Source organism: Mobula birostris, chromosome 11, assembly GCF_030028105.1.
Source record: "Mobula birostris isolate sMobBir1 chromosome 11, sMobBir1.hap1, whole genome shotgun sequence".
Lineage (NCBI taxonomy): Eukaryota > Metazoa > Chordata > Chondrichthyes > Myliobatiformes > Myliobatidae > Mobula > Mobula birostris.
The window spans coordinates 71,598,508-71,625,489 of NC_092380.1; the positions used below are offsets into that span (position 1 = coordinate 71,598,508).

Below are 26,982 nucleotides of genomic sequence, written 5' to 3' on the forward strand. Positions count from 1 at the left end.
CAGTTAGAAGTTGGTTGATATGACGTTGTGGGCACCACTGAGTTTTGGCTGAAAGAAGATCATAGTTGGGAGCTTTAACATCCAAAGATGCATATTGTATTGAGAGGAGAGGCAGGTAGGCAGAGTGTGTGGGGTGACTCTGGTTTAAAAAAAAGTGACATCAAATCCTTAAAATGAAGTGACACAGGATTGGAAGATCAAGAATCTGTGGAAAGAGTATTGAAACAGCAAGGGCAATAGGACCCTTGGGAGTTGTATACAGGCCTCTGAACAGCTGCCAGGATGAGGGATATAAATTTCAACAGAAAAGGCATGTTATGATCATCAGGGAAGATTTCAATATGCAGTTTGTAGGATATCTACAAGATGGTTTTTTAGAGCAGCTTGCCATTGAGCACACTAGGGAAAAGGCAATCCTGGATTAGTGCTGTGTAATGGACCAGATTTGATTAGGGAGCTTAAAGTGAAGGAACACTTAGGAGGCAGTGATCATAATGTGAAAGAACTTGCCCTGCAGTTTGAGAGGGAGAAGATAAAGTCAGATTTATCAGTATTACAGTGGAGTAATAGGAATTAGAGGCATGAGAGATGACTTGGACAAAGTTGATTGGAAGGGGACACTAGCAGAGATGAGGGCAGAGCAGCAATAGCGGGAGTTTCTGGGGGCAGTTCAGAAGACACAGGCTAGATACATCCCAAAGATGAATAAGTTTTCTAAAAGCAGGATTAGGCAACTGTGGCCAACAAGGGAAGTCAAACACAGCATAAAATGAAAGGAAAAGACACATAATATAGCAAAAGTTAGTGGGAAGTTAGTGTGTTGGGAAGCTTTTAAAAACCAACAGAAGGCAACTAAAAAAAAGAGAGAAAAGATGAAGTATGAAGGTAAGCTAGCCAATAATATTAAAGAGGATAGCATATGTTTTTATTTTCAGATATATAAAGAATGAAAGAGTAGATATTGGACCACTAGAAAATGATGCTGAAGCGGTCGTAATGGGAGAAAAAGAATTGGCAGATGAATTTAAATATTTTGCATCAGTCTTCACAGTGAAAGACACTGTACCAGAACTTTGAGAGTGTCTTGGGGCTGAAGTGAATGTCATTGCTATTACTAAGCTTGGGAAGCTGAAAGGTTCTGAAGGTAGCTAAGTCACCTGGACTAGGTGGACTATACCCCTAGGTTCTGTAAGGTTACCTGATGAGATTGTGGAGGCATTAGCCAATGATATTTCAAGAATCACTTGATTCTGGAATGCTTCCAGAGGGCTGTGAAATTGCAAATGTCTTTCTACTCTTTTAGAGGGGAGGGAGGCAGAAGAAAGAAAATTATAGGCCAGTTAGCCTGACTTCAGTGGTTGGGAAGTTGGAGTCCATTATTAAGAATGAGGTTTCAGGAGCATGCTAAAGTAGGCCAAAGACAACCTGGTTTCCTGAAGAGGAAATATTGCCTGTCAAATCTGTTGGATTTCTTTGAGGAAATAATAGGAAGGATAGAGAAAAGAGAGTCGGTGGATTTGTTTACTTGGATTTTCAGAAGGTCCTTGACAAGGTGCCACACGTGAGGATACTTAACAAGATAAGACTCCATGGTATTACAGGAAAGATACTAGCATAGATAGAAGGTTGGCTGACTGGCAGGAGGCAAAGAGTCGGAATAAAGGAAGCCTATTCTGGTTGGCTACGAGTGACTAGTGTTTTTCCACAGAGGTCAGCATTGAGACCACTACTTTTCATGTTATATGTCAACAATTTGTATGAAGGAATTGATTGCTTTGTGGCCTTTGTGGACAATATGAAGATAGGTGGAAGGGCAAGTAGTGTTAAGGAAGGAGAGAATCTGCAGAAGGACTTGGACGGATTGGGAGAGTGGGCAATGAAGTGGCAAATGGAAAATAACAGAGAAGTGTATGGTCATGAACTTTGTTAGAAGGAATAAAGGCATAGTCTATTTTCTAAATGGGGAGAAAGTTCAAAAATCAGAGGGGCAAAGGGACTTCGGAGTCCTTGTGTAGAATTCCCTAAAGGTTAAATTACAAGCTGAGGTGGTGGTAAGGAAAGCAAATATGATGTTAGCATTCATTTTGAGAGGACTAGAATATAAGAGCAAGGATGTGATGCTGAGGCTTTATAAGTCATTGATCAGACTGCAGTTGGATTGTTGTGAACAGTTTTAGACCCTTTATTTAAGAAAAGATGTGTTGCAATTGGAGAGGGCCCAGAAGAGGTTCATGAGAGTTATTCCAGGAATGAATGGGTTAACATATGAGGAGTATTTGATAGGTCTGGGCCTGTACTCGCTGGAGTTTAGAAGAATGGGGGGAGGGGGGGATCTCATTCAACCTATTGAACATTAAAAGGCTTAGACAGAATAGATGTGGAGAACTTGTTTCTTTATAGTGGGTGAGTCTAGGACCAGAGGGCACAGCCTCAGAATAGAGGATGTCCATTGAGTTGAGGCTGGTGAAACTGGAATTCTTTGCCATGGATGACTGTGGAAGCCAGTTTGTTGAGTATATTTAAAATGGAGGTTGATGGGTTCTTGGTTAGTCAGGGTGTCGAGGATTATGGGGAGAAAGCAGGATGTTGTTGTGAGAAATTAAATCAGCCATGATAGAATGGTAGAGTAGACTTGACAGGCTAAGTGGCCTAAATCTGCACCTTTGTCTTATGGTCTAAAAAACAGAGAGATCTCTTCCAGTCGCCATCAGTAACAACCAGTATCGGTCAGTTTAATGAACACCTGTCAATAATACCAAAACTAAATGGAATTTTTCTGTCATAATTATTCAGTGTTTGTGTAACCAAACAGATGACAAATGAAGAAGGAATGCTTGATTTCTTGCTGTGCAGAACAAATCCATTCTGGATGATTACCTTTCTAAAGGTGTGCTCTCAGTTGCCAACAAAATGATGGAAAATGCTATTGGTGCCATTAAGTAGCAGCTACCAATATCCACTGACCATTGCTCAGTCTGGGTTTCACTAAGATCACTTGCCTGTGGACTTGATTGCAGCTCTGATCCAAACATGAATCCAAGAAACAAACTCCAGAAATAATGTGACATTGTTGTCTTTTGACACACAGACAGTATGTGGTTGTGTATGAAAGAACCCTGGCACAACTAAGGTTCATGGGCATCAAGAGAAAGTATCTCAGTTATTGAAGTCACACCTTGCACAAAGGATATAAATATAGAATTCTAATACAGAATACAACAGAAGCTGGAAATCTGAATTAATAGTAAATGCTGGAAACATTTGCCTTTCTCTCTCCATTATTTTCCCAGTAAAAATGGTTCCTTGATCTAGATCTTTGAAGTGGCAATCCCATCTCAGAATTAACAGTTGCATTCAGAATTTTTCTGTTGTTAGGGCTGAACAGACTCCTGTTGGGAACATTACTACCTCTCATGTAAATTCATCCATGATTACAAGCAATACGCATTTCCTGTATTAGGTTTGGAACCTACGAGGTTGGTCAAGAGCCTTTAAATATCAACTATCTACCTTAAAGGATTTCCAGACATTGTGCTTATCAGAGAAGCACAAATGGTCTTAACCTTTCTTAACAATTTAAAACTTCTTTATGTGCCAATATGTCAGTTAGTGTCCTTTGAGATCCTTACACAGTTCTTGGCTGCTATGGGTTTTCTTTATAGAGTAGCTATTCTTCTTGTCAACAGGAAATAGTTCTTTCCTATTTTACCTGAAAACAATTAGTTAATATATCTGGTTTTCCTTGGGAAAAACAATCCCTTCCTGTGCAGATGTATTCTATTGGTTGGAATATTAAAATGGCTTGCTCCCCCATTGTGAAAGATGACCTCCGCCTCTAGTACTCTTCTGACTCCTGTTGTTGACAATCGTTTTGTCACCTGCAACCGAGTCTCCAGTGATCCTGGCTAGGGTAATTGCTGAAGGACAAAGACAATTTGTATGTGGAGTACAAAGGATCAAATGTTCATCTGAGCTTATGGAAGAGAAAGTTGTCTATGTCAAGCTCGTGAGTAATCATGGCAATTTGTGTCCATAGTTTGAGAAGGAGTAAATCCTTGTTCCATATATGTCATTATATTGGCTCTCACAGATGTCCCCTCCATTACCAACAATTGCATTTGGTCTACAAACCACTTTTCTTTCTCATTGATCTCACAGTAAATTTAACCTATTTGCATTTCATGCTGCCAGTATCTAATGTCCTTCACGTTCACTCAAAACATTATTTCAACTCCTGTAAGACACAAGTCAGGAATTAATTGAAATACTTTCCTCTTGTTGGTAAGTGTGCAATTCAAAATAACTCCATACAGGACCAATCTGCTGGCCTGATTTGCACCACATTCTCTGCTCTAAGTGTTCACTCTTTCTTCAACCAATTGACCTTTAGTGTTTATTGTGTTTACAAAGTGCATGACAGGTGCTTTCCTGGGCTACTCTGAGAGCACTATGATAAATCCAGAAGAGAGCAAGAGCAACAGTGTACAGGAACACTACAACCAAGAGGTTCCTATTGAAATGGCACATCGTCATTAATTGGAAATATATTTTTGCTGCTTTGTTATTACTGGAATAAATACATTGAGAATACTTTCGCCCATAGGTCTTCACTGATTCACAAAGTTGGCACACCATGACGTTCTCAAGGTCAATTACGCGGATGAGAAATATTAGCCTTTTTTGTATCCACATCCTGTAACTGAACAAAGAGTAATTATTCTAGGCTCTGTAATGGTAAACAAATGTATCTAAGTGATGTTTAACAATATGTAGGAAAGAAATGCTTACAAAGTGCTGGAAGAACACAGCAGGCCAGGCAGGATCTATGGAAAAGAGTAAACAGCTGACGTTTTGGGCCGAGACCCTTCATCAGGACTAGAAAGGAAGGGAAAGAAGCTATTTTCCAATATTGGATTGATTTGAACTGTGCTGGTTTCCTCAAATTATAAGTTGTGTTGGTAGTATAACATAGCTGGACTTCTCAATCCAAGGTGTACATTAGCAACATCAATTTGTATTTTACCTTTTTGTGTAACAGAGCACCGCTAGGAGTCCTGTCTATCAGATTTGATATAAAATTACTAAATTGTGCAGTAGACCAGAAACTTAGCAAGGTTTGAAGATGTATTTGAAAAGAAGGAAGAAAGTGCAGTGGCTTAGGAGGGAAATTCCTGAACTCAGGATCTTGCCAACTTAAGACATATTGCTTGTGCCTCAACAACTGTATTCAGAGATTATTATGGCCAGATTTGGAGGTGTACAAACAAGCCCAAACATTTATAGAACAATAAAACTGAAGAAGTTTAAAAGATAGTATTTGAAAATTTTTGCTGAGAATTTTGATCTCTAGTTGTTGCTTGACTGGGATATGAAGAAGGTCAGTGAGCATGGAAGTAATACTGTAGGGGAATAGAACAAACAGCAGAATTTTGGGTGACCTCAGGTTTACATAGTAAGGCTGGCAGCAGCCTGGTGTACCAGTTAAGATTTAGGAAATAAAGTCATGAATTGCCATTTTGACAACAAGTGACTGAGCTAGGGGCAGAGTTAGACATTCCTTAGTGGAAATAGGTGGTCTTGGTGCAGATATATGGATTGAACCTCACCCTGAGGTCAGAGCTGACTCCAAGTTTACAATAACTTGGTTGGTTTTCAGACTTGCCTGGAAGAAGGGGGAGAGTCGGTGGCTCTTTGAAATTACCATAATGAACTCTTAATCGCCAACACCAGGAATGTAATTTTGAGTATATAATTTTCAGCAGCGTGTTAATTGATTGTTTTCTTTCCTTTTAGTGGAAGCGTGAGCAAGAGTTTGATATGCAATTGTTAGAAAAAGCAGTGAAAGAGCATAATGGTGTTGAGGACGGATTTACCAAATCAGTGCCGGTGATGGAAGCTGATGTGGAGCCACTAGACTACAATTTGGATCTTAGTAAAGAGGTAATAATGCTGTATTATATCATTTGCAAACATCAAATCTCCAGTGTTTAAAACAAAAATCAAGGAAGATTTACCTACTCTTTTTCCCAAGCTCAGGACATCTCCAAACTGTTGTGTATTTAATATTTCAGTAATATTTGAGTAATCTTGTGTGTGTGTGTGTGTGTGTTAACATAGTTTAATTAAGCATGTGGTAAGTGCACTCCTTGCCTGAAGTAAACACAAAATTAAACTCACATTCCTAGCTCTCTTGTTTCCTTTGAATTACTTTAATGTTTTGAAGTTACAAAACCTAACACAAGCTTTCAATGAATGTTTTGTCTCTTAACTGTAACACTGTTGTTCAAATGTTCGAAGTAAATTTATTATCAAAGTGTATATATATGTTACCACATACAACCTTGAGGTTCATTTTCTTGCAGGCATACTCAATAAATTGATAGAATTAATGAAAAACCGCACCAACTAGGGCGTTCAATCAGTGTGGAAATACAAAAAGAAAGAAATAATAATAATAATAAATGAATAAGCAATAAATATCGAGAACATGAGATGAAGAATCCTTGAAAGTGAGTCCGTAGGTTGTGGGAACGTTTCAATCACAGGGCAAGTGAGGTTGAATGAAGTTATCCCCTTTTAGTTCAAAAGCCTGTTGGTTGAGAGGTAGTAACTATTTTGAAATGGTGCTGTGAGTCTTGCAGCTCCTATACCACCTTCCTGATGGCAGCAGTGAGAAGAGAGCATGCCCTAGGTGGTGGGGGTCCCTGATAATGGAAGCTGTTTTCCTGTGATAGCCATGGTGGGGAGGACTTTACCCATGATGGGCTGGCCTCTATCCACTAATTCTTGCAGGATTTTCTATTCAAGGGCATTGGTGTTTCTGTACCAGGCTGTGATGCAGCCAGTCAATAGACCCTCCACTGCACATAGAAGTTTGTCAAAGTTTTAATGAAATGCCAAATCTTCGTAAACTCCTAAGTAGAGGAACTGCCGTGGTTTCTTCATAATTGCACTTGCATGCTAGGCCCAGTACAGGTCCTCCAAAACAATAACACTGAGGAATTTGAAGCTCATGGTCCTCTGGTTTCTTCCTCCTGAGGTCAATAATCAGCTCCTTGGTCTTGCTGACATTGAGTAAGAGATTGTTGTTATGGCACCATTCAGCCAGATACTCAGCCTCCTCCTCTGTGCTGATTCATCACCACCTTTGATCTGGCCTACAACAGTAGTGTTGTCAGCAAATTTGAATATGGCATTGGAGCTGTGCTCAGCCACACCGTCATGAATGTAAAGTGACTAGACCGGATGGCTAATCACACAGCCTTGTGGTGCATCTTTGCTGCTGGAGGTTGTGAAGGAGATATTGTTGCTAATCTGAACTGACTGGGGTCTGCAAGTGAGGAAATCAAGGATCCAATTGCACAAGGAAGTACTGAGGTCAAGGTCTTGCAGTTTATTCATTATATTTGAGGACATGATGGTATTGAATGCTGAGTTGTAGTCAAAAGAGAGCGTCTTGAGGTATGCATCTCTGCTGTCCAGATGTTCCAGGGTTGAATGAATAGCCAATGCGATGGCATCTGCTGTGGACCTGTTGCTTCAGTAGGCAAATTGGAGCGGCCAATTCAGTAGCCAATTTGCACATACCAGCTTCCCGTTGGAGGAGGAGGAATTAAATGAGATATTCTGTTTGAATTGACTGAAGATTTAATGTTGCCCTTATCTTGAATGGTGTCAGTGCATGAGTTCCTTCCAGAAGTTTGCCTCTAGTGGCAATTGCATAGCAGTTCAAATGCCTGTGTAACTGTACATGCTCATGTTCTTCTGAGCGTTCTGAAAGAATGCATTGGCTACCGCTGCTACAATGCATTAAATATTTGGCAATCTGGAATCTCTGTTAAATTATAGGAAATGTTATGAGACACTTCCTGTGTTCTGTGTTTCAAACTTTATTAGGATGACCCTCAGTCCAAAGGCCTGGTTTGTTTCTGTGGAATCCTATCTTTGGAGTACTAGTTGTGAATATTTATAACTTTTTGTATCATCTGACCTGCAAACAAACCTTTATCAACAAAAAATTTGAAGATTAAGCAAAACTAAATCATACTTTCTGTCCGAGGCAGTGGCCTTAGATTTCACAAGTTTGGAACACTTTATTCAATTTGTAACTGACTGTGCACATGTTTCTCAGTAATTTTATTTTCTCTAGAAATGTGTTTACAGGCTAGTGGTTAGAATGAATGCAGCATTTATACAAGGTACCTGTTCTCAAGATTTACTTTTCTTTAACATGAATTACATGGTTAACAAAGTGAATAATTTAAGGGGAGGGGAAAATTTACCCAGTTTGGTAAACCATTGTCTGCAACAAGTCATTTGCAGAACATAACTTGACATAATCAATGTGCCTCAAATTTAGAACACCCACTTTCACACCAGGGATTATTTTCACAAAGCATTTGTGACTCAGATGGAACTGTATTTAATTTGTTTGAATTAATTTCACCCTGAACACTTTTTGAATGGTGGAAAATTGAGACTTTTACTTTGAGTAGGTGTACTATATTTAAACCTGTTTCCAAAAGTAGAATGTTTTCGTCTATTCAGTCTGCACTCCCATATTATTATTAATTTGATTCTTTGTCTTTTTAGTTATCAAAGCCAGACATGGTTTTAATCCCAGAGCGCTATATTGAAATGGAGCCTGACGAACCACTCACCTATGAAGAATGTGAGGCAAGGAGACGCAAGGTGCAAAAAATCAAAAACATCCTTGCTAAATCAAGGTACTTGTAAATAAATGCATGATTTTCATTTTATTTTTAATTTTAGATACTCAAAGGTAGTACTTCTGTTAAAGAAAGCTCTTGATTTAATCCTGGCTCTGACTGAACAATTTAAAATCTGTTAAATAGAACCAATATTCTACAATATTTCAAATCCAAAAATCATTAACTACCTAAAATCACATCCAATTGTTCTTATTTTCCTTCTCCTCCTGATGTGCAAGCCAAAACTCGGCATGCTAAATCATGAAATGTAGCTGAAGCATTTTATCACATTATATTTGTGATAAATATGTGGAAGATTATTAATAATATTGGTATGAGAACAGGATTAAATTATAAAGATGGAATGGATGGGCTACGACTCTTTGGAATGACTGAGAAATGATCTGATAAAAGTATATGAAATTATGAGAGGCGTACATAGGGTAGGTAATTATTCTTTTCCCCAAGATTAGAGGGCCTAGGCTTCAGGTGAGAGGGAATTGATTTAAAGGGGATCCAAGGGGCAAGTGTTTCACATGGTAGGTATGTGGAACAAACTGCCAGAGGAGGTACAGTTAGAACATTTAAAAGATATTTTGGGTAGGTAGTGGACAGAAAATATTTAGAGGGATATGGGCCAAAAACAGGCATATGGGACTAGCGTAGGTAGGCATGGGCAAGTTGGGCTGAAGGGCCTTTTGCTATGTTACACACCTCAATGAATCTACGATTAACAAAAAGACATTAATGGGTTCCTGTAAGGAATGACATTCTGTGAAAATAAATGGGATTGTTTATGTATAAATAAATGAAATTTTAGAAAAACAGGTACGATTTTGTGCTGTTACTCTCAAGTTAAACAGTATTGTACTTTGATCCAAAGTATTCTGGACACTACAGAACATAAATGATTCCAGTATCACTGATCTCTTTCTAATTAAGTTGTTTGTATTTGTGCAAGCTTGATAACTATTAAGGATATACCTCACGGTGTCCATACCAGATAACTTGAATGGGGTTTTGACTCTCAGCTTTTTAACTAGTTTAGATTAGAATCAGTATATTAATGTGAGGTAATAAAAGGGCCACCCATCTACCCCTCTTCCCCTGCTCCCATATCTCCACTTCTTATATTTCGGGATGGGATTCATGATAGTATGATTGTGAAATCGAGTAGTCGGATAGAAATCTAGTAGTCTGAATGGGGCTGAGAGGTCTGATTCATTGGGACATTTCGTATTTTAGTGAACATTCCTTGGTATCAGAAGGTACATTGGGATGCAGTTGTTTCACTCTCAAAATGGGAGGTTTTTGTCCAGATTAAACAATAAAAGATAGGAGCAAAATTAGGCCATTCAGCCCATCGAGTCTGCTCCAACATTATGGCTGATTTATTATCCCTCTCAATTATCCTTCTCCTGCCTTCTCCGTGTAACCTTTGACGCACTGACTAATCAAGAACCTATCACCTCCGCTTTAAAAATACCCAATGACTTGGCCTCTACAGCCATCTGTGGCAATGAATTCCACAGATTCACCATCCTTTGATAAAAGAAATTCCTCCTTAGCTATGTTCTAAGTGGTCATCCTTGTATTCTGAGGCTCTATGCCTGGTTCTAGACTAACCTCCTAAAGGAAACATCCTCACCGTATCCACTCTATTTAGGCCTTTCAATATTCAGTAGTTTCAATGAGATCCTCCTCTCATTCTTCTGAACTGCAGTGAGTACAGACCCAGGTCCATCAAACACTTCTCATCCCTTAACCCATTCATTCCCAGAATCATTCTCGTGAACCTCCTCTGGACCCTCTCCAATGCCTGCACATCTTTTCTTAGGTAAGGCTCCCAAAATGGATCACAGTACTCCAAGTGCGGTCTGCCCAATGCCTTATAAACTCCCCCTCCCCCAGTGCCTCTTAAACCCTCAGTATTACATCATTGCTTTTATAATCTACTCTTCTCAAAATGAATGCTAACACTGCATTCACCTTCCGCACCACCAACCCAAAGTGCAAGTTAACCTTAGGAGGATCCTGCATGAGGACTCCCTAGCCCCTTTGAACCTTTGATTTTTGAATTTTCTCCCTGTTCAGAAATTGATCTATGCCTTTATTCCTTCTACCAAAGTACATGACCATACACTTCCCTACATGATATTGCGTCTGCCACATTGCCCTTCTTTGTATCGTCCACAAACTTGGACACAGAACCAACAATTCTGTCATCCAAATTATTGGTGTATAACATGAAAAGAAGCAGTCCCAGTGTCAACGAGAAAGTGCTCTGTTTATTCCCACTACTTGCCTCCTGCCAGTCTGCCAATATTCTATCCATGCCTGTATCTTTCCTGTGATGCTATGTGCTGTTATCTTGTTAAGGAGCCTCATGTGTGACATGCAACACCCATGGCTAACATATATGACCCTGGAGGAGACTTCATTTCCCAACTGTCCTCAGCAGTAGGACATATTCCATTGGGTTCTTGTTCAATAGAAACGACACAATCTACTGGGTTTGGAGAATTCCAAATAACCATATAACAATTACAACACGGAAACAGGCTATCTCGGCCCTTCTAGTCCATACCGAACGCTTACTCTCACCTAGTCCCACCAACCTGCACTCAGCCCATAACCCTCCATTCCTTTCCTGTCCATATAGCTATCCAATTTAACTTTGAATGGCAACATCGAACCTGCCTCAACCACTTCTGCTGGAAGCTCGTTCCACACAGCTACCACTCTCTGAGTAAAGAAGTTCCCCCTCATGTTCCCCCTAAACTTTTGCCCTTTAACTCTCAAATCATGTCCCTTTGAATCTCCCCCACTCTCAATGGAAAAAGCCTATCCACGTCAACTCTATCTATCCCCCTCATAATTTTAAATACCTCTATCAAGTCCCCCCTCAACCTTCTGCGCTCTAAAGAATAAAGACCCAACTTGTTCAACCTTTCTCTGTAACTTAGGTGATGAAACCCAGGTAACATTCTGGTAAATCTTCTCTGTACTCTCTCTATTTTGTTGACATCTTTCCTATAATTCTGTGACCAGAACTGTACACAATACTCCAAATTTGGCCTCACCAATGCCTTGTACAATTTCAACATTACATCCCAACTCCTATACTCAATGCTCTGATTTATAAAGGCCAGCATACCAAAAGCTTTCTTCACCACCCTATTCACATGAGATTCCACCTTCAGGGAACTATGCACCATTATTCCTAGATCCCTCTGTTCTACTGCATTCTTCAATGCCCTACCATTTACCATGTATGTCCTATTTTGATTAGTCCTACCAAAATGTAGCACCTCACATTTATCAGCATTAAACTCCATCTGCCATCTTTCAGCCCACTCTTCCAACTGGCCTAAATCTCTCTGCAAGCTTTAAAAACCTGCTTCATTATCCACAACTCCACCTATCTTAGTATCATCTGCATACTTACTAATCCAATTTACCACCCCATCATCCAGATCATTAATGTATATGACAAACAACATTGGACCCAGTGCAGATCCCTGAGGCACACCACTAGTCACCGGCCTCTAATCTGACAAATAGTTATCCACCACTACTCTCTGGCATCTCCCATCCAGCCACTGCTGAATGCATTTTACTACTTCAATATTAATACCTAACGATTGAACCTTCCTAACTAACCTTCCATGTGGAACCTTGTCAAAGAAATACTCACAACCCTCATCACAACAGAAGTTCTCCTCATCTCCAGCTGACCCCTCATCCTAACAGTATGTCCTTGAATCTTGACTCCACAGCTTTACCAATTCCAACTTTCCTTATCCTATTCATCCACCACAGCCAGGTCCTTGGCACTTCCACTCCAATCAACATCACTTGTCAGCCATTTTACTTGCTGTGTTCCTGTCACCAAATGGTGTGCCTTTGCAAACAAACCTCCTACTCCCTCATCCCCAGTGACTGGGTTGATGGCAAGAAGTGACTGTGATACTGCTATGTTAAGTATTGTATTGCATTCTGAATGTGACCCTCAGAATTGTTTTTTTTCTTTCTGTGTATCAGTTTCCAGAATGTGCAGACAGGAGTTAACGGCAGAGAAAGTACAGCTGATGTAGACTCACAACTGCAGCAGCAGGAACGTATTATCACCATGTCGTATGCATTAGCATCTGAAGCATCCCAACGCAGTAAAATAGTAGCAGGTAAACCCTCCTCTTCTAATATCGACACATAATACCGAGAAATTGTTTTTAAATGTAAAGTCTACTTCATCTGTATCATCAATTAAGAAAGAAGATTTGCAATAGCTTTCCCATGCCTTAATGGAGCTGAAAATTGTAGACTGAACAACTATTGAATGTTTTCTGCATATTCATTATTGGTCAGTAACAGTGTGAAATGGACAGAACCACATAAGCAACATGCCTCTCATATGGGGACAAATATTACATTAACAACTATTTCTTGATTACAATGATAGAATTAGATTTTGAAATAAAAATTCAAAACTTAAGACTTAAACTATATATACAAAGTGTTTACAGGAGTTTCTTTTATGTAAGTGAGGTCTGAAAAGAATTGCTTCCAGCAGCAGTCTCATCTGTCCTTTAAGAGGGTGTGAGTTGATTTAATAAGAACAGGTTATTTAATTTCTCAGTCAAACACTTGGTAAATAATTGACATGAGATTCTTGGTTGACCCTCTTTTATTCTCACCTGAGCAGCACCAAAGTCAGTTGCATCGTTCACATTGATCAAATCCATCTGCTGCAGCCAATGATATGTTTACCATTAAAACCATATGGGCAGTAACTGATGGTTATATTATAAATATCCAGTAATGTGAAAGATAAACTGATTCTTTATACTACTAAACACTAAGGAACACACCAACTTATGTTAATTTATCTGTTATTCTTAAAACTAACAATGACTTATTTAAACCAGAAAGGCGAAAAGATTTTAAAAAATAGTATCAGACCAAAGCAGTTGGTATTGATTGGTATATATTTAAGTTGAACAGTTTTGAAGAAATAAAGCAGTAGGTTTATTCCATCAAATTTTTTTGTTTGCTTTGTCAGTCTCACTGCCTTCAATATGCTAATCGTATCATTTCATTGAATTCCATTGTCATGTTGCTGTACATTGTAAAATCTTGCCACTAACCACACACAGTTTGCTTTGGACCTCAGAATTATAATTTGCCCTTTATAATCACTTGTCCGTTTCTGCACACTGCCCTCTCAAGGTCTGTGCTCTTAAAATACATGGGGAACTTGCCATAAAATATTTCTAATCACTATAAGAATGTGCATTTATTTTCTAACCAGATGCTAGTCAATTTGGTACTCATCCCTAAATTCATTATTCTTAAAGCTTCTGCAATACTTTCCCATACATTGAAGTCTTTGAAGTACTTTTGAAAGTCTTTACTGTAATGCCATTTGCCACCTCTCCAACAGATTCCTTTAGGATTATGACATTATGGCCCATATGACATAATACTCCTTTTGCAGCCTCAAGTAAATTTCATCTCTAGTCTGATATTTATGAGTTATATTTGTAATTGTCTTTTTTAACATAACAGTGATGGATTGCACAACATTGTGGTCAAAGGACCTGTATCGTGCTGTACTGTCCTACATCTACTGTTGGATACTAAAATCATTTTCTTTACAATTTGAGTCCCTAATACTTTTGAGAAAGAAGTTTTAATTTTAATGAGGCAGTTGAAATTTGCTGTTTCTTTTCTTTCAAATCTATATTTTATAGTTGTAAAATATATTTGCATGCTGATTTTGATTACTTGTACAACAGAATTTGTTACAAAATTTTTCTGATGTAGTGAGATTAGCTTTCAGTTGAAATATGTCACACCCATGTAAACTGCTTGCACAGGTAATTTATTGCCTTGCATGTCCCATATTAACTCTTCCTGATGAGTTCCCTCCCTCCAAGGCAGTTTCCTTTCACGATTATTGTTACTTTACAAAGGCACTCTCTTTTGGATGCTTGTGAAGTTTTGGAAGATTGCTAAGGGCTGTATCAATTTTCAGTCTCCATATGGTGAGGGGCATTTAGTCAAGGTGCAGAATTTTATGGATCTCTTATCTTCAGGAATTTGAGTGATGGATTGAGATGAGTAGTACAAAAATTTTGGTAACAAAAATTGTTTCCTATTCCAAGCTGCCACATCAGAGCAGGGCTCCAATGTACTGCAATAAAATAAAATCAGTTAGAGCTTGTGTAGAATTTTACATTTTAAAGGAATTTATAAGCTATTACCCCAAATGTTATAGATATTGGATGAGAATGCAATTGTAATTCCCTTACACTCGGGCATTCTGTTGAGATTTACTGACTACATTTGAAGAATGCCCAAGTGAGCATATTACTAATGGTTACTGGTGCTTGTGTAACTTTGTTTTCATCAGTAGGTATTTTATACAGTACTGTGACAATTTTAGTGATATAAACATTTTTAATTTTGGCACTGATGCTTTAAATGATTTGTGTATATTGTTGCAAATAGTGACTAGTGAATTTTGCATGCCAATGTTTTTTAAAACAATAACTAATTTATTTCCAAGCGTAACCAGAAATGATGGTATTGAATTTGCAAATTGTCTGGCTGTCATTGTCTTGTTGCTAACTTTTGTGGTTAACTATATTTGTCCTTGTTTCTGTGTATGATCCCTTCCAGCACAACAGCAAGTCCATTCATCTTCAGCACCTTCCCCTCCATACTCCCCTGTAAGCAATGGATTCCACTACACATTTGTCTAAACAAAGTAAGAACTAACTACTTTTAACATGACTTCTGCTTTAACCGGTAGTATGTCTTGATTACAATCTAATTCTACACATAGTACTAACTTAGCAATGCCTTCAATAACGTAACTTGTTGAAGGTTAACCAAAAACATGATACTGAGCAGAATATTGCATCATGACAATCGACCAATTCCTCTTCAAGAAGTCCTGATCATTAATGCAATGGTCAGCAATCACAAAAATTTAGTTTTAAGTGAACTCTATGTAAAGTGAGTGTGTGTCTGAACCTGCTTTTTTAGCTTTGAAAAATTTTATAAAGTCATTGTATTGATTTGGCACACAGTACTTATGTGAAACTATTTCTCAGTTATGTTTTGGACCTCTGCCAGGGCAAGGTGAATTTGTTTATTACTATCATGTGTACTGAGATGGTGAAAAGTTTGCCTTGCATACTGTTCATACAGATCAAATCATTACAGGGTGCATTGAGGTAGAACAAATATAGAGTGCAAAATGAAGTGTAACAGCTGCAGAGAGAGTACAGTGCAGGTAACCAGTAAGGTACAAGAATACAATAAGGTCGATTATGAGGTCAAGTGTTAATCTTATTGTACTAGGGAACCATTCCATAGTCTTACAACAGTAACTTAGAAGACATCTTTTAGGATTTTGTACCTTCTGCCAGATCGAAGAGGGACAAGAGAGAATGTTTGGTGTGGGTGGGGTCTTTGATTAATGCAGTTGCTTGCCTGAGGTAGTAAAATATTACACACTGTCCTTGGAAAGGAGCTGTTTACACAACACAACAGTTTTTTGTGGTCACATGCACAACAGTTGCCATACAAATCCATGGTGGTACCGTGGTTAGCGTAACACTATGACAGTGCCAGTGACCTAGGCTCAAATCCGCAACCTTCTAAGGAGTTTGTACGTTCTCTCCCTGACTATGTGGATTTCCTCTGGGTGCTCCAGTTTCCTTCCACATTCTAAAGATGTACAAGTTAGTAGCTAATTGGTCACATGAGTGTGATTGGGTAGCACAGGCTCAATGGGCCTGTTACAGTGCTGTATCTCTAAATTTTAAATAATATGTAGGTATACTGTAAGCTATGATGCGTCCAGATAGGATGTGCTCTATGGTGCATTGATAAAAATTAGCAGTGGATGATGGAAGCATGTCAAATTTCTTCAGCCTCCTGGAGAACAGGAGGCATTGGCTGTGGTGTCTACAGTACTGTATGTGTGTATGTATATATAAAATATTTATATACTTATATACACTCACACACACACACACACACACACACAAGTTTGGGCACCCCGGTCAAAATTTCTGTTACTGTGAATGGTTAAGTGAGTAGAAGATGAACTGATCTGCAAAAGTCATACAACTAAAGATGAAACATTCTTTTCAACATTTTAAGCAAGATGAGTATTACTTTTGTTTTGTACAATTTTAGAGTGAAAGAAAGGAAAGGAGCACCATGCAAAAGTTTGGGCACCCCAAAAGATTTGAGCTCTCAGATAACTTTTACCAAGGTCTCAGACCTTAATTAGCTTGTTAGGGCTATGGCTTGTTCACAATCATCATTAGGAAAGGCCAGTTAATGCAAACTTCAAAGCTTTATAAATACCCTGACTCCTCAAACCTTGTCCCAACAATCAGCAGCCATGAGCTCCTCTAAGCAGCCGCCCTGCACTCTGAAAATTAAAATAAATGATGCCCACAAAGCAGGAGAAGTCTATAACAAGATAGCAAAGCGTTTTCAGGTAGCCGTTTCCTCAGTTCATAATGTAATTAAGAAATGGCAGTTAACAGGGACAGTGGAGGTCAAGTTGAGGTCTGGAAGACCAAGAAAACTTTCCCAGAGAACTGCTTATAGGATTGCTAGAAAGGCAAATCAGAACCCCCATTTGACTGCAAAAGACCATTAGGAAGATTTAGCAGACTCTGGAGTGGTGATGCATTGTTCTACTGTGCAGCGGCACCTGCACAAATATGACCTTCCTGGAAGGGTCATCAGAAGAAAACCTTTCCTGCGTGAGCATTAGAAGTTTGCAAAGGAACATCTAAACAAGCCTGAAGCATTTTGGAAACAAGTGCTGTGGACTGATGAAGTTAAAATAGAACTTTTTGGCCGCAATAAGCAAAGGTATGTTTGGAGAAAAAAGGGTGCAGAATTTCATGAAAAGAACACCTCTCCAGCTGTTAAGCATGGGGGTGGATCGATCATGCTTTGGGCTTGTGTTGCAGCCAGTGGCACGGGGAACATTTCACTGGTAGAGGGAAGAATGAATTGAATTAAATACCAGCAAATTCTGGAAGCAAACATCACACCGTCTGTAAAAAAGCTGAAGATGAAAAGAGGATGGCTTCTACAACAGGCTGATGATCCTAAACACACCTCAAAATCCACAATGGACTACCTCAAGAGGCGCAAGCTGAAGGTTTTGCCATGGCCCTCACAGTCCCCTGACCTAAACATCATCAAAAATCTGTGGGTAGACCTCAAAAGAGCAGTGCATGCAAGATGGCCCAAGAATCTCACAGACTAGAAGCCTTTTGCAAGGAAGAATGGGCGAAAATCCCCCAAACAAGAATTGAAAGACTCTTAACTGGCTACAGAAAGTGTTTACAAGCTGTGATACTTGCCAAAGGGGGTGTTACTAAGTAGTGACCATGCAGGGTGCCCAAACTTTTGCTTTGGGCCCTTTTCCTTTTTTGTTATTTTGTAACTGTAAAAGATGGAAATAAAAAAGTAATCTTAAAATATTAAAGAAATGTGTCATCTTTAACTTTATGCCTTTTGGAAATCAGGACATCTATTACTTTCTTAGCTATTCACAGTAACAGAAATTTTGACCGGGGTGCCCAAACTTTTGCATGCCACTGTATGTGTGTGTGTGTGTATATATATATATATATATATAAAAAACAAATTTCATGACAGACGTGAGTGATGATAAACCTGATTCTGATATGGGTCTCTATTGTGGACTGAGGGTGGGAAAGGGGCAGAGAGAAGGGGAATCATGTTTGAGAAGGAGCAAGGGAGCAGGAAGCAACAAAGAGACTTTCTGTAATGAATAATAAACCAATTGATTAGAATCAAATTACCTTGCCTGGTGTGTCAGCACTCGTGCCACCACGCCTCCCTCCCACCTTTGCCGTCTGTCCCATACCCCTCCTGTGGCACTCCACCCTCGCCATTCCCAACACCCTTTGCTCCTGCCAGATTTACAGTACTGTATGTGGCTGGTGGTATTGGTGATGTTCACTTCCAGGCTCTTGAAGCTGTCAACCTCCTCCATACCATTGACGTGGACAGGAGCATGTGCATTGCTCCCCTTCCTGTTGTCAGTGATCAGCTCTTTAGTTGTGCAGAGAAATAGTGATCATAACAACATCAGTAGAATGAAGGTATTGTAGTATGTACAAGAGAGAAAGTTGGAGGTAGAGAGAGAATTGTGTGGGGGCAGGTGAAGCAGGTATTAAAATAGAGTCATGGTTGGAAGAGAAAAATTACTAATTTGCCCATGATTTTTATGTTGGATGACTTGATTGTGTTATACAAGTTAGATATGACAATAGTAGGTATATTTTGGGTGGATTTGATCCTTCTGTTGGTAGGGAATGCTGCTTATTTAAACCTAGCCTTCTGCAAGTCATTAAAATGTTCAGTTGTGTGATGGTGATCTTGCACTTTGGGTTGCTATCCAGTGACCTTAGCTCAATGCTAATTTGGAAAAATTGTGTAGTGCCTAACTTTTTATGCATAACTGCGTAAAGGCTTGTCTTGTTGTCAAGATCTATACTTTTGTTTCTGTTTTACAGCTTTCACCAGTTACTTAAGTAAGTCCACACCTCTTGCGGCTGCTTAATTTTAATTTAAAGCTATTCTAGATGGTAAATAAATCCTTCTCAGTATACAAGCTTTGAGTTTTCTCTTTCCCTATGTCACATAACACTAAAGGTAATGCATCACCTCTGTCTAGTGTCTGGTTTGTCAATCTCTTTTGTGTCACTTCATACCACTGTCATTTAGGATGTCTTGGCCGCAGATGAGGAAAAAGCAGTATCAATATCAGAACGTAAACACGAGGAATTCTACAGATGTTGGAAATTCAAGCAACACACATCAAAGTTGCTGGTGGATGCAGCAGGCCAGGCAGCATCTCTAGGAAGAGGTACTGTCGATGTTTTGGGCCGAGACCCTTCGTCAGGACTAACTGAAAGAAGAGCTAGTAAGCTAGTAACCTCTTACTAGCTCTTCCTTCAGTTAGTCCTGATCAAGGGTCTCGGCCCGAAACGTCAACTGTACCTCTTCCTAGAGATCAATATCAGAATCAGGTTTATTGTCACTGGCATATGTCATGAAATTTGTTGTTTTGCAGCAGCAGTACATTGCAATAGAGATTAATAAAATCTATGAATGCCAGCCTTACCAAAAAACTTTTTTAAAAAAGTACTAGCAGGCCCGCTGAAAGAGTCAGCAAAAGAGAAGGATCATCTTCTGTAAATAATATGTCTTGCATTGTATTTCCCTTTGCTGTTTCATTCTCACTGTATTTCATTCCAGGAAAAGTCGAATAAGTTGCTAAATCTGTTTCCAAAGCTTTACCAATGTTTGTAACAAGCATATCAGCATAACACAAAGTGTCCTGTCCCAAGTTACCTTTTTGGCAGAGTGCTTTTTAAAGTTGTGATGTTGCACTATTTTTTAGGGTGCGAGAAAGGCTATGAGCAACAAGCATAATATTGTGGGATCACTCATGCTGAAAGTTAACAACACGATCATCTAGGAATATCATAAATTGTAAAGTTCTGGTAAAATTGCAATCTACTTTCAGGCAAATAAGTAAAAAAAAAACTAATTATCCCTAATTTCAGCATTAGGAGGTACTAACTTGATTTGCAATTTTCTTGGCCAACTTTTAAAGCGACTTGGTTTTGCTTGTAGTATTCAATATTATATGCACTTCAGTGTTCTGATTTAATTCCAGCTGTTGTGCCGAATGGACTTCTCAATCTTCCATTCTCTGCATACTTTATATCATTCATATATCTTTGTTCATGTGGTATATGAACAAAAACTATACACAATGCGCCAAGATTAATTATTATTACTGAAATTATAAAAGTAATTCTATATCAACAAATTTCTAAGGCGAAGTTGCCACAAAATTGATGATGTTTTTTGAGCTTGAGTTGGAGATGAAGGTGCCACGTGTTGTTTACATACAGAACTGACACAATGATAGATTTTGATTCTGTTTCCATCATTATGCTGTAAGCTTGATAAACAAAGTAAATATTTACCTGATAATTTAGTCTGAATTATAAAGATGGTGTTTCCACTAAATCTTCAGAAGGCACAGTGAATTCTTCAGAGGCTCTAATTGTCTAATCATTGCAGTGGAATGAGAAATTTAAACTACCCATTTATGAAGAAATGGTTATTGAGAATTTGCAACTGTTTGTACATTCATTGGTTATCTATTTTTATTGTTGGGTGTGAAGTTGTGTTCTAATGCCATCTGGTGGTGATGGAAGAAAGTAGCATTCTATTAAACATTTTCTGAGCAATTAATATTCTTGCAATGACAAATACTAGGTTTTAAAATGTGTTTGAGTTGTGCTGTGAAATCTAGATGATATGACTCCCTTGTGATAGTTGAAAAAGATTTGTGTTTCTTGTGTGAAGAACATTATGAATTCACAAACAGAAATTACTTCCTGATGAATAACATTCTTTCATTGTAGATCATAATCACAACAAGTTTGTATTACATAGTTTGTAGTAATCAGTGCAATAATAAAATGATATTTGCAATTTTTGAATTTGGTTTTAATGATCTGATGCTCTTGTTAATATCAAAAGCAGAAGCCATGACTTTATAGGTCTTAAATATTGTTCAAAATTGGAAAATGGAAACCAGAAAGGTGTTTTGGTTATTTGTTCATCTTTGTGGTGTCAACTTGTCAAAGTCTGAAGAGATTTAACAGTGGGCAATGGGATAGAAGATGCAGTAATTTTAAGCTCATAAAATAGTTCCAGTTGAGGAGGAGGCCATTTTGTCCACTGACAATGTCAGCTCTTTATAAGGTAATGCTGTCAGTCCCATTCCACTGCAATTCCCCCATAATGCTGCAAATGATTGACTTTCAAGTGCTTATCCAATTCACTTTTGAATCTGCACCACCTGTACAAACAATCCAAATGACTGTTTATAGATTTAAAACAATCCTCACATTAACTTTGTCTCCTTAGAATAAAATTTTAGATCTGTATCTATTTGTCCTTAAACCACACAGTTATTGGAAGAACTTCCCTTCATTTACCTAATCTAAAACAGCCATGACCTTGTACACATTGACAAGATCTCTCTGCTCCAAGCTTTTCCAGTCCTTGCATGATGAGAGCAAGATTGTATGCAAATTGTAACTGATGATCCTCAGAAACATTCTGACTAATAGAAATGTAGGAATGAATGGATACTTTTCAGTTTTGCCTGATGATTACTTTTAGGGATTTTACCTTTGGAGATGGGAAGGTATGAAGAGTGGACGGGTATATTTTGGGTAGAAAGTCTCTGAAAGGAGAATGAAGATCATGATGCCCACCAGTCCCTGTGTTTTTTTAAAATAAAGTTTAAAATTTGTTTTAAGTAATTAAAGAGTTGAACACTTAATTCTTTCTCTTCCTAAATTAGCCAAAGCCCTGGTTGACCACTAATAACAAGAGAGGAAGGAAGAATTGAACAAGAAAGAAAGTGGGACAAACCTGCAAAGCTGCTCTGATGAAGCACAACATGGTAATTCGGATAACCAACACTAACCAGCCAGAAATGGAAGAACTAGACTTTTGTATGGAAACAAGACAAAGACAATTTTTCATTGGGAGCCATTGAAACCGGGCTTGTATTGACCATGAGTTATAGATTGGTTCTTTCATTGGGAGGCTATTTTTCTAAAACATATGGAAGCTATCTTGTTCAACACAATGATGGTTAAAATTTGCTGACTCACATTGGAAACTAAAGTTTTACTTAGCACAGTGGAGGTGTGTGCAGTAGGATTAATTTTTTAAGCATATATACTGTATTGCACTTTTTTTTTAATGTATATGAATTGCTTTAAAAGGTATGTGAAATGCACACACAAATACCACAGAAAGCTGGTATGCAGTAATTTAGAGGCAGAAGGTGTTGAAGCAGATTTATATGGATCATGCATTTATTCAGAACAGTCTTGCAGTGTTTGTGAAATGGGTTTATCTGTATTGGCCTGTGTTCAGCTGCAATATTTTATTGTCATGACAAATTCTGTAAAAAGTAAAGGACCATTTCTCTGGTCTTCTCATAAATTACATTAAAATACTCATCTATTTTTGAATCTCAAATTTAAAATGTGATATTCCTACCAATTTTTGGATCAATTTTAAAATGAATTTATTTTCTCTGAATCAAGCACTGCCAGAATGAACTTATATTGCCAAAACCAAATGGATTCTATTGTTATTACCACAAAGACACTTGCAAAGTGAAAAGCACAGCAGAAAGATTATTTTGAAAAATGGAGTACAGAAATGATTTTGAAAAGTATTGCATAATGTAAATATTAATAAAAAGATTCAACGAAAGCAACTGTTTCATGTCGTAAGAATTGATGGTAGTGCAGAATCTGTTTAATAGGAAAAGTTCAACATGCAGTCTACTGGTATAGGGGTGATCCATATGAAGTTGAAGAGCCTGGTGAGTAATAAATTCCTTGATGTTAGTAGAGTTGGTGTTTCATCATTACATACTGCCTTAAAACAGTTTTATGCATCCATATTACTACCAAGTGGCAATGTGTGAAAGCGTCTCCATATGGACATGACTGAATAGTCTCCTCCATTTAGTGTTGAGACCTTGTCATTTGAAGTATCGGTATAGTACATGAGTTGCTACTTTCAGAAGAGGTGAGTAAATTACAGTGGCATATTGCTGATTGCTTAGAAGTGAAAATAATAGATGCAGCAGTTAGCAATAGAAATTCCCACAAAATAATATCACCGGACAACAATTTTTTCAACGTGTTGCTTCCTCAGAATTTTTTTTTTTTTGTTTATGATAGACTGCTTGAAGCTAAACACAAATATAATTTCAGATTACTTGTATTATGTAGGAATTTGAAGAAACAAGAAATTAACTTTTATTGAACATAATGTGTTTAATGCCTAATGGTGCTAACGCTTTGCAGAACTTCAACGAAGCTAAAAATGTTTTCTTGATGATTTTCATTTTCACTCAGTGTCTGAGGCTTCTTGCTTAACTGTCCAATAATAATCAGCCAGCATTGATGGATTCCAGTTGCCCTGATACTCTTTCTCCATGACCACAAGGTCCTGGAGAAACCTTTCACCATGCTCATCACCGACAGCACCAAATGGGAATGCAGAAAATGAATCTTTAGTGACACGTTGCACTTCATAGCTTGAAGCATGTTGTCAACCAGCTGCATGTAGGTTGGTGCTCTGTAGCTGCCAAGAAAATTTTCAACAACATTCTCAAATACCTTCCATGTGATTTTGATAAAATGGTTGAGCATGGTGGGGATAATGTTCTGAGCTGCGTTTATTTCAGTGCAAGTATTGTAGATAAAGTAGTATGGATCAGCCTGTAGAATTATGACATCTTAGCTGTCAGTGAGACTTGGTTGCAGGAGGGGCAGGACTGGCAGCTTAGTGTTCTGAGGTCCATTGTTTTAGACATGACAGAGCGGGTGGGATTAAAGGGAGAAGGGCGGCATTACTAGTCAGGAAAAATGTCACGGCAGTGCTCAGACAGGACAGGTCAATTTTGCTTGCATCAGAAAAGATCTGGCAAATATGGATTGGGATGCATCGTTTTCTGGCAAAGGGATGCTTAGTAAGTAGGGGGACTTCAAAAGTGAAATTTTGAGAGTATAGAGTTTGTATGTTTCTATTAGGATAAAAAAGGCAAGGATAATAGGTTTAGGGAACCTAAAGGTCAAAGTAAATTTAATAAGTACATATGTCACCTATGTAGTGAAGATATCTTGAGAAGTATCAAAGACATCAAAGGATTCACAATTGGAGGCCATAATATAAATAACATCAGATATGCTGATGATATTGTACTAATAGCTGACTCAGAAACAAAACTTCAAGAACTACTCACTATAATGGCAGCAGAAAGTAATCGCAGAGGCTTCTGAATCAACAGCAAGAAGACAGAGAGCATGGTCATCTCCAGAAAGACAAACATCCCACAATGTGTGATCAAGATCGGAACTACAAACATCAAACAAGTCAACAAATTCAGATATCTTGGCAGCCTAATTACAAGTGATGGCAGGTGCGACACAGATATCAAATACAGAAAAGCAATGGCGAAAGAAGCTTTCCAAAAAATTAAGACCATATTAACAGACAGAAAGATGAGCACGTACACTAAAAACAGAATACTGCAGTGCTACATTTATTCTATCCTGACTTATGGAAGTGAATGCTGGACCATTTCTCCAGCAATAGAAAAGAGACTAGAAGCAGCTGAATTTTGGTTCTGCAGGAGAATGTTAAAAATATCATGGACCACACACACATCAAATGAAGAAGTTCTCAGAAGAGCCCAAGCAGTTCAATCACTCATACCAACAATAAGAGAAAGACAACTCAGATTCCTAGGACATATCATGCGGAAAGATGAACTAGAAAAACTAATACTCTCTGGAAAGAGGAGCAAACCTAGAGGAAGACCTCGCCTTATGTACATCAAAAGCATAGCCAGGTGGCTACACATCGAGGAAATGGAAGTCATCCAAAAAATGAGGGATAGACCTATATGGAAAACCATGGTCACCAATGTCTGTATCGGATATGGTACCTAGACAGACAGACATATGTCACCATATACTACCCTGAGATTGATCTTCTTGCGGGCATTCACAGTAGATTCAATGAAAAATCACACACATTAAAGATGGACAAGCAACCAATGTGCAAAAGATGACAAACTGTGTTAATACAAAAAAAAAAGAAAATAATAAATAAATAAGCAATAAATAAGGAGAACATGAGTTGCAGATTCTTTAAGAGTATGTCCATAGATTGTGGAATCAGTTCAGTGTTGGGGTAAGTGAAGTTATCTCCTCTGGTTCAAGAGCTTTATGGTCGATGGATAATAACTGGTGGTGTGGGATGTGACGCTCCTGTATCTCCTTTCTAATGGCAGCGTGTTGGAGTGCATCATGGCCTGTATGTTGGGGGTCCTTGATGACAGACGCTTCTTTCCTGTGACAGTGTTTCTTGTAAGTACGCTCAGTGGTGGAGAGGGCTTTATCTGTGATGAACTGGGCCATATCCACTACATTTTGTAGATTTTTCCATTCAAAGGCATTAGTGTTTCCATACCAGGCCATGATGCACCAGTTTAGTGTACTCTTCACCACATGCTTATAGAAGTTTGTCAAAGTTTTAGATGACATGTCAAATCTGCACAAACATCTAAGGAAATCGAGGTGCTGTTGTGCCTTCATTGTTATGGCCATTTCACGCTGGGCCATTATGTCTGAAATGACTATGCCGAGGAATTTAAAATTGCTGACCCTCTCCACCTCTGATACCCTGATGAGGACTGGCTCATGGACTGATGGTTTCTTCTTCCTGTAGTTAATAATCAGCTTTTTGGTCATGTTGACAATGAGTAAAGAGGGTGTTGTTGTGGCACTGTTCAGCCATATTTTCAGTCTCCCTCCCATGTACTGATGCATCGCCACCTTTGATTTGGCGAACGACAGCGGTGTCATCAGCACACTTAAATATAGCATTGGAGCTGTGCTTAGCCTCATAGTCATAAGTATAAAGTGAGTAGAGCAGGGGGCCAAGCACACAGCTTTGTGGTGCACCTGTGCTGATGGTGATTGTGGAGGAGAAGTTGCCAAACTGAACTGACTGGGAAAAAAAGAAAATAGAAGTGCATCGTGGGTGCATTCAGCGAGGAGCAAATGAAGTGCTGAGGAGTATAAGAAATGCAAGAGAACACTTAGGGGAGAAATGAGGGCTTATAAAAAAGGCATGAGCTTGCCCTAGCCAACAATTTGCAGGAGATTCCCAAGGGCTTCTACAGCTATATTGAAAACAAAAGGGATAGCAAGGCTTGACGATCAGTGTGGTCGTCTATGTGTGGAGCTGAAAGAAATAGGGGCGATTTTACATTTATTTTTTCCATCTGTATTTACTCAGGAGACATACTCAGAGTCTGTAGAACTGAAGCAAAATAGCAGGGAGGTCACAGACCAGCTACAGTTACAGATGGGGAGGTGCTTGCTGTCTTGAGGCAAATTAAGATGCCTAAGTCTCCAGAACTTTGTAGGAGGCTAGTGCAGAAATTGCAGGGATCCTGGCAGAGATGTTTAAAGTGTCCTTAGCCTTGGGTGATGGTCTGGAGGATAGCTAATATTGTTCCATTCTTTGAGAAAGGTTCTAAGGATAAGCCAAGAAATGATAGGCC

At 38.6% G+C, this 26,982-nt stretch overlaps 1 protein-coding gene across 21 annotated transcripts in view; it reads left to right on the forward strand.

Moving 5' to 3' along the window:
• The window catches only part of plekha7b (pleckstrin homology domain containing, family A member 7b), a 424,118-nt gene extending 401,019 nt beyond the window's left edge, over window positions 1–23,099 (forward strand). For 20 of the 21 annotated variants that reach the window (XM_072272478.1, XM_072272481.1, XM_072272484.1 and 17 more), the window contains 5 exons: window positions 5,794–5,940; window positions 8,593–8,726; window positions 12,756–12,895; window positions 15,396–15,483; window positions 22,180–23,099. In XM_072272478.1, the coding sequence (XP_072128579.1) occupies window positions 5,794–5,940; window positions 8,593–8,726; window positions 12,756–12,895; window positions 15,396–15,478 (504 nt within the window). In that variant the 3' untranslated portion in view covers window positions 15,479–15,483; window positions 22,180–23,099. The remainder of the gene's footprint in view (window positions 1–5,793; window positions 5,941–8,592; window positions 8,727–12,755; window positions 12,896–15,395; window positions 15,484–22,179) is intronic. The other variant, XM_072272479.1, reaches the window with a different exon arrangement.
• The last annotated feature ends 3,883 nt before the right edge of the window (window positions 23,100–26,982 follow it).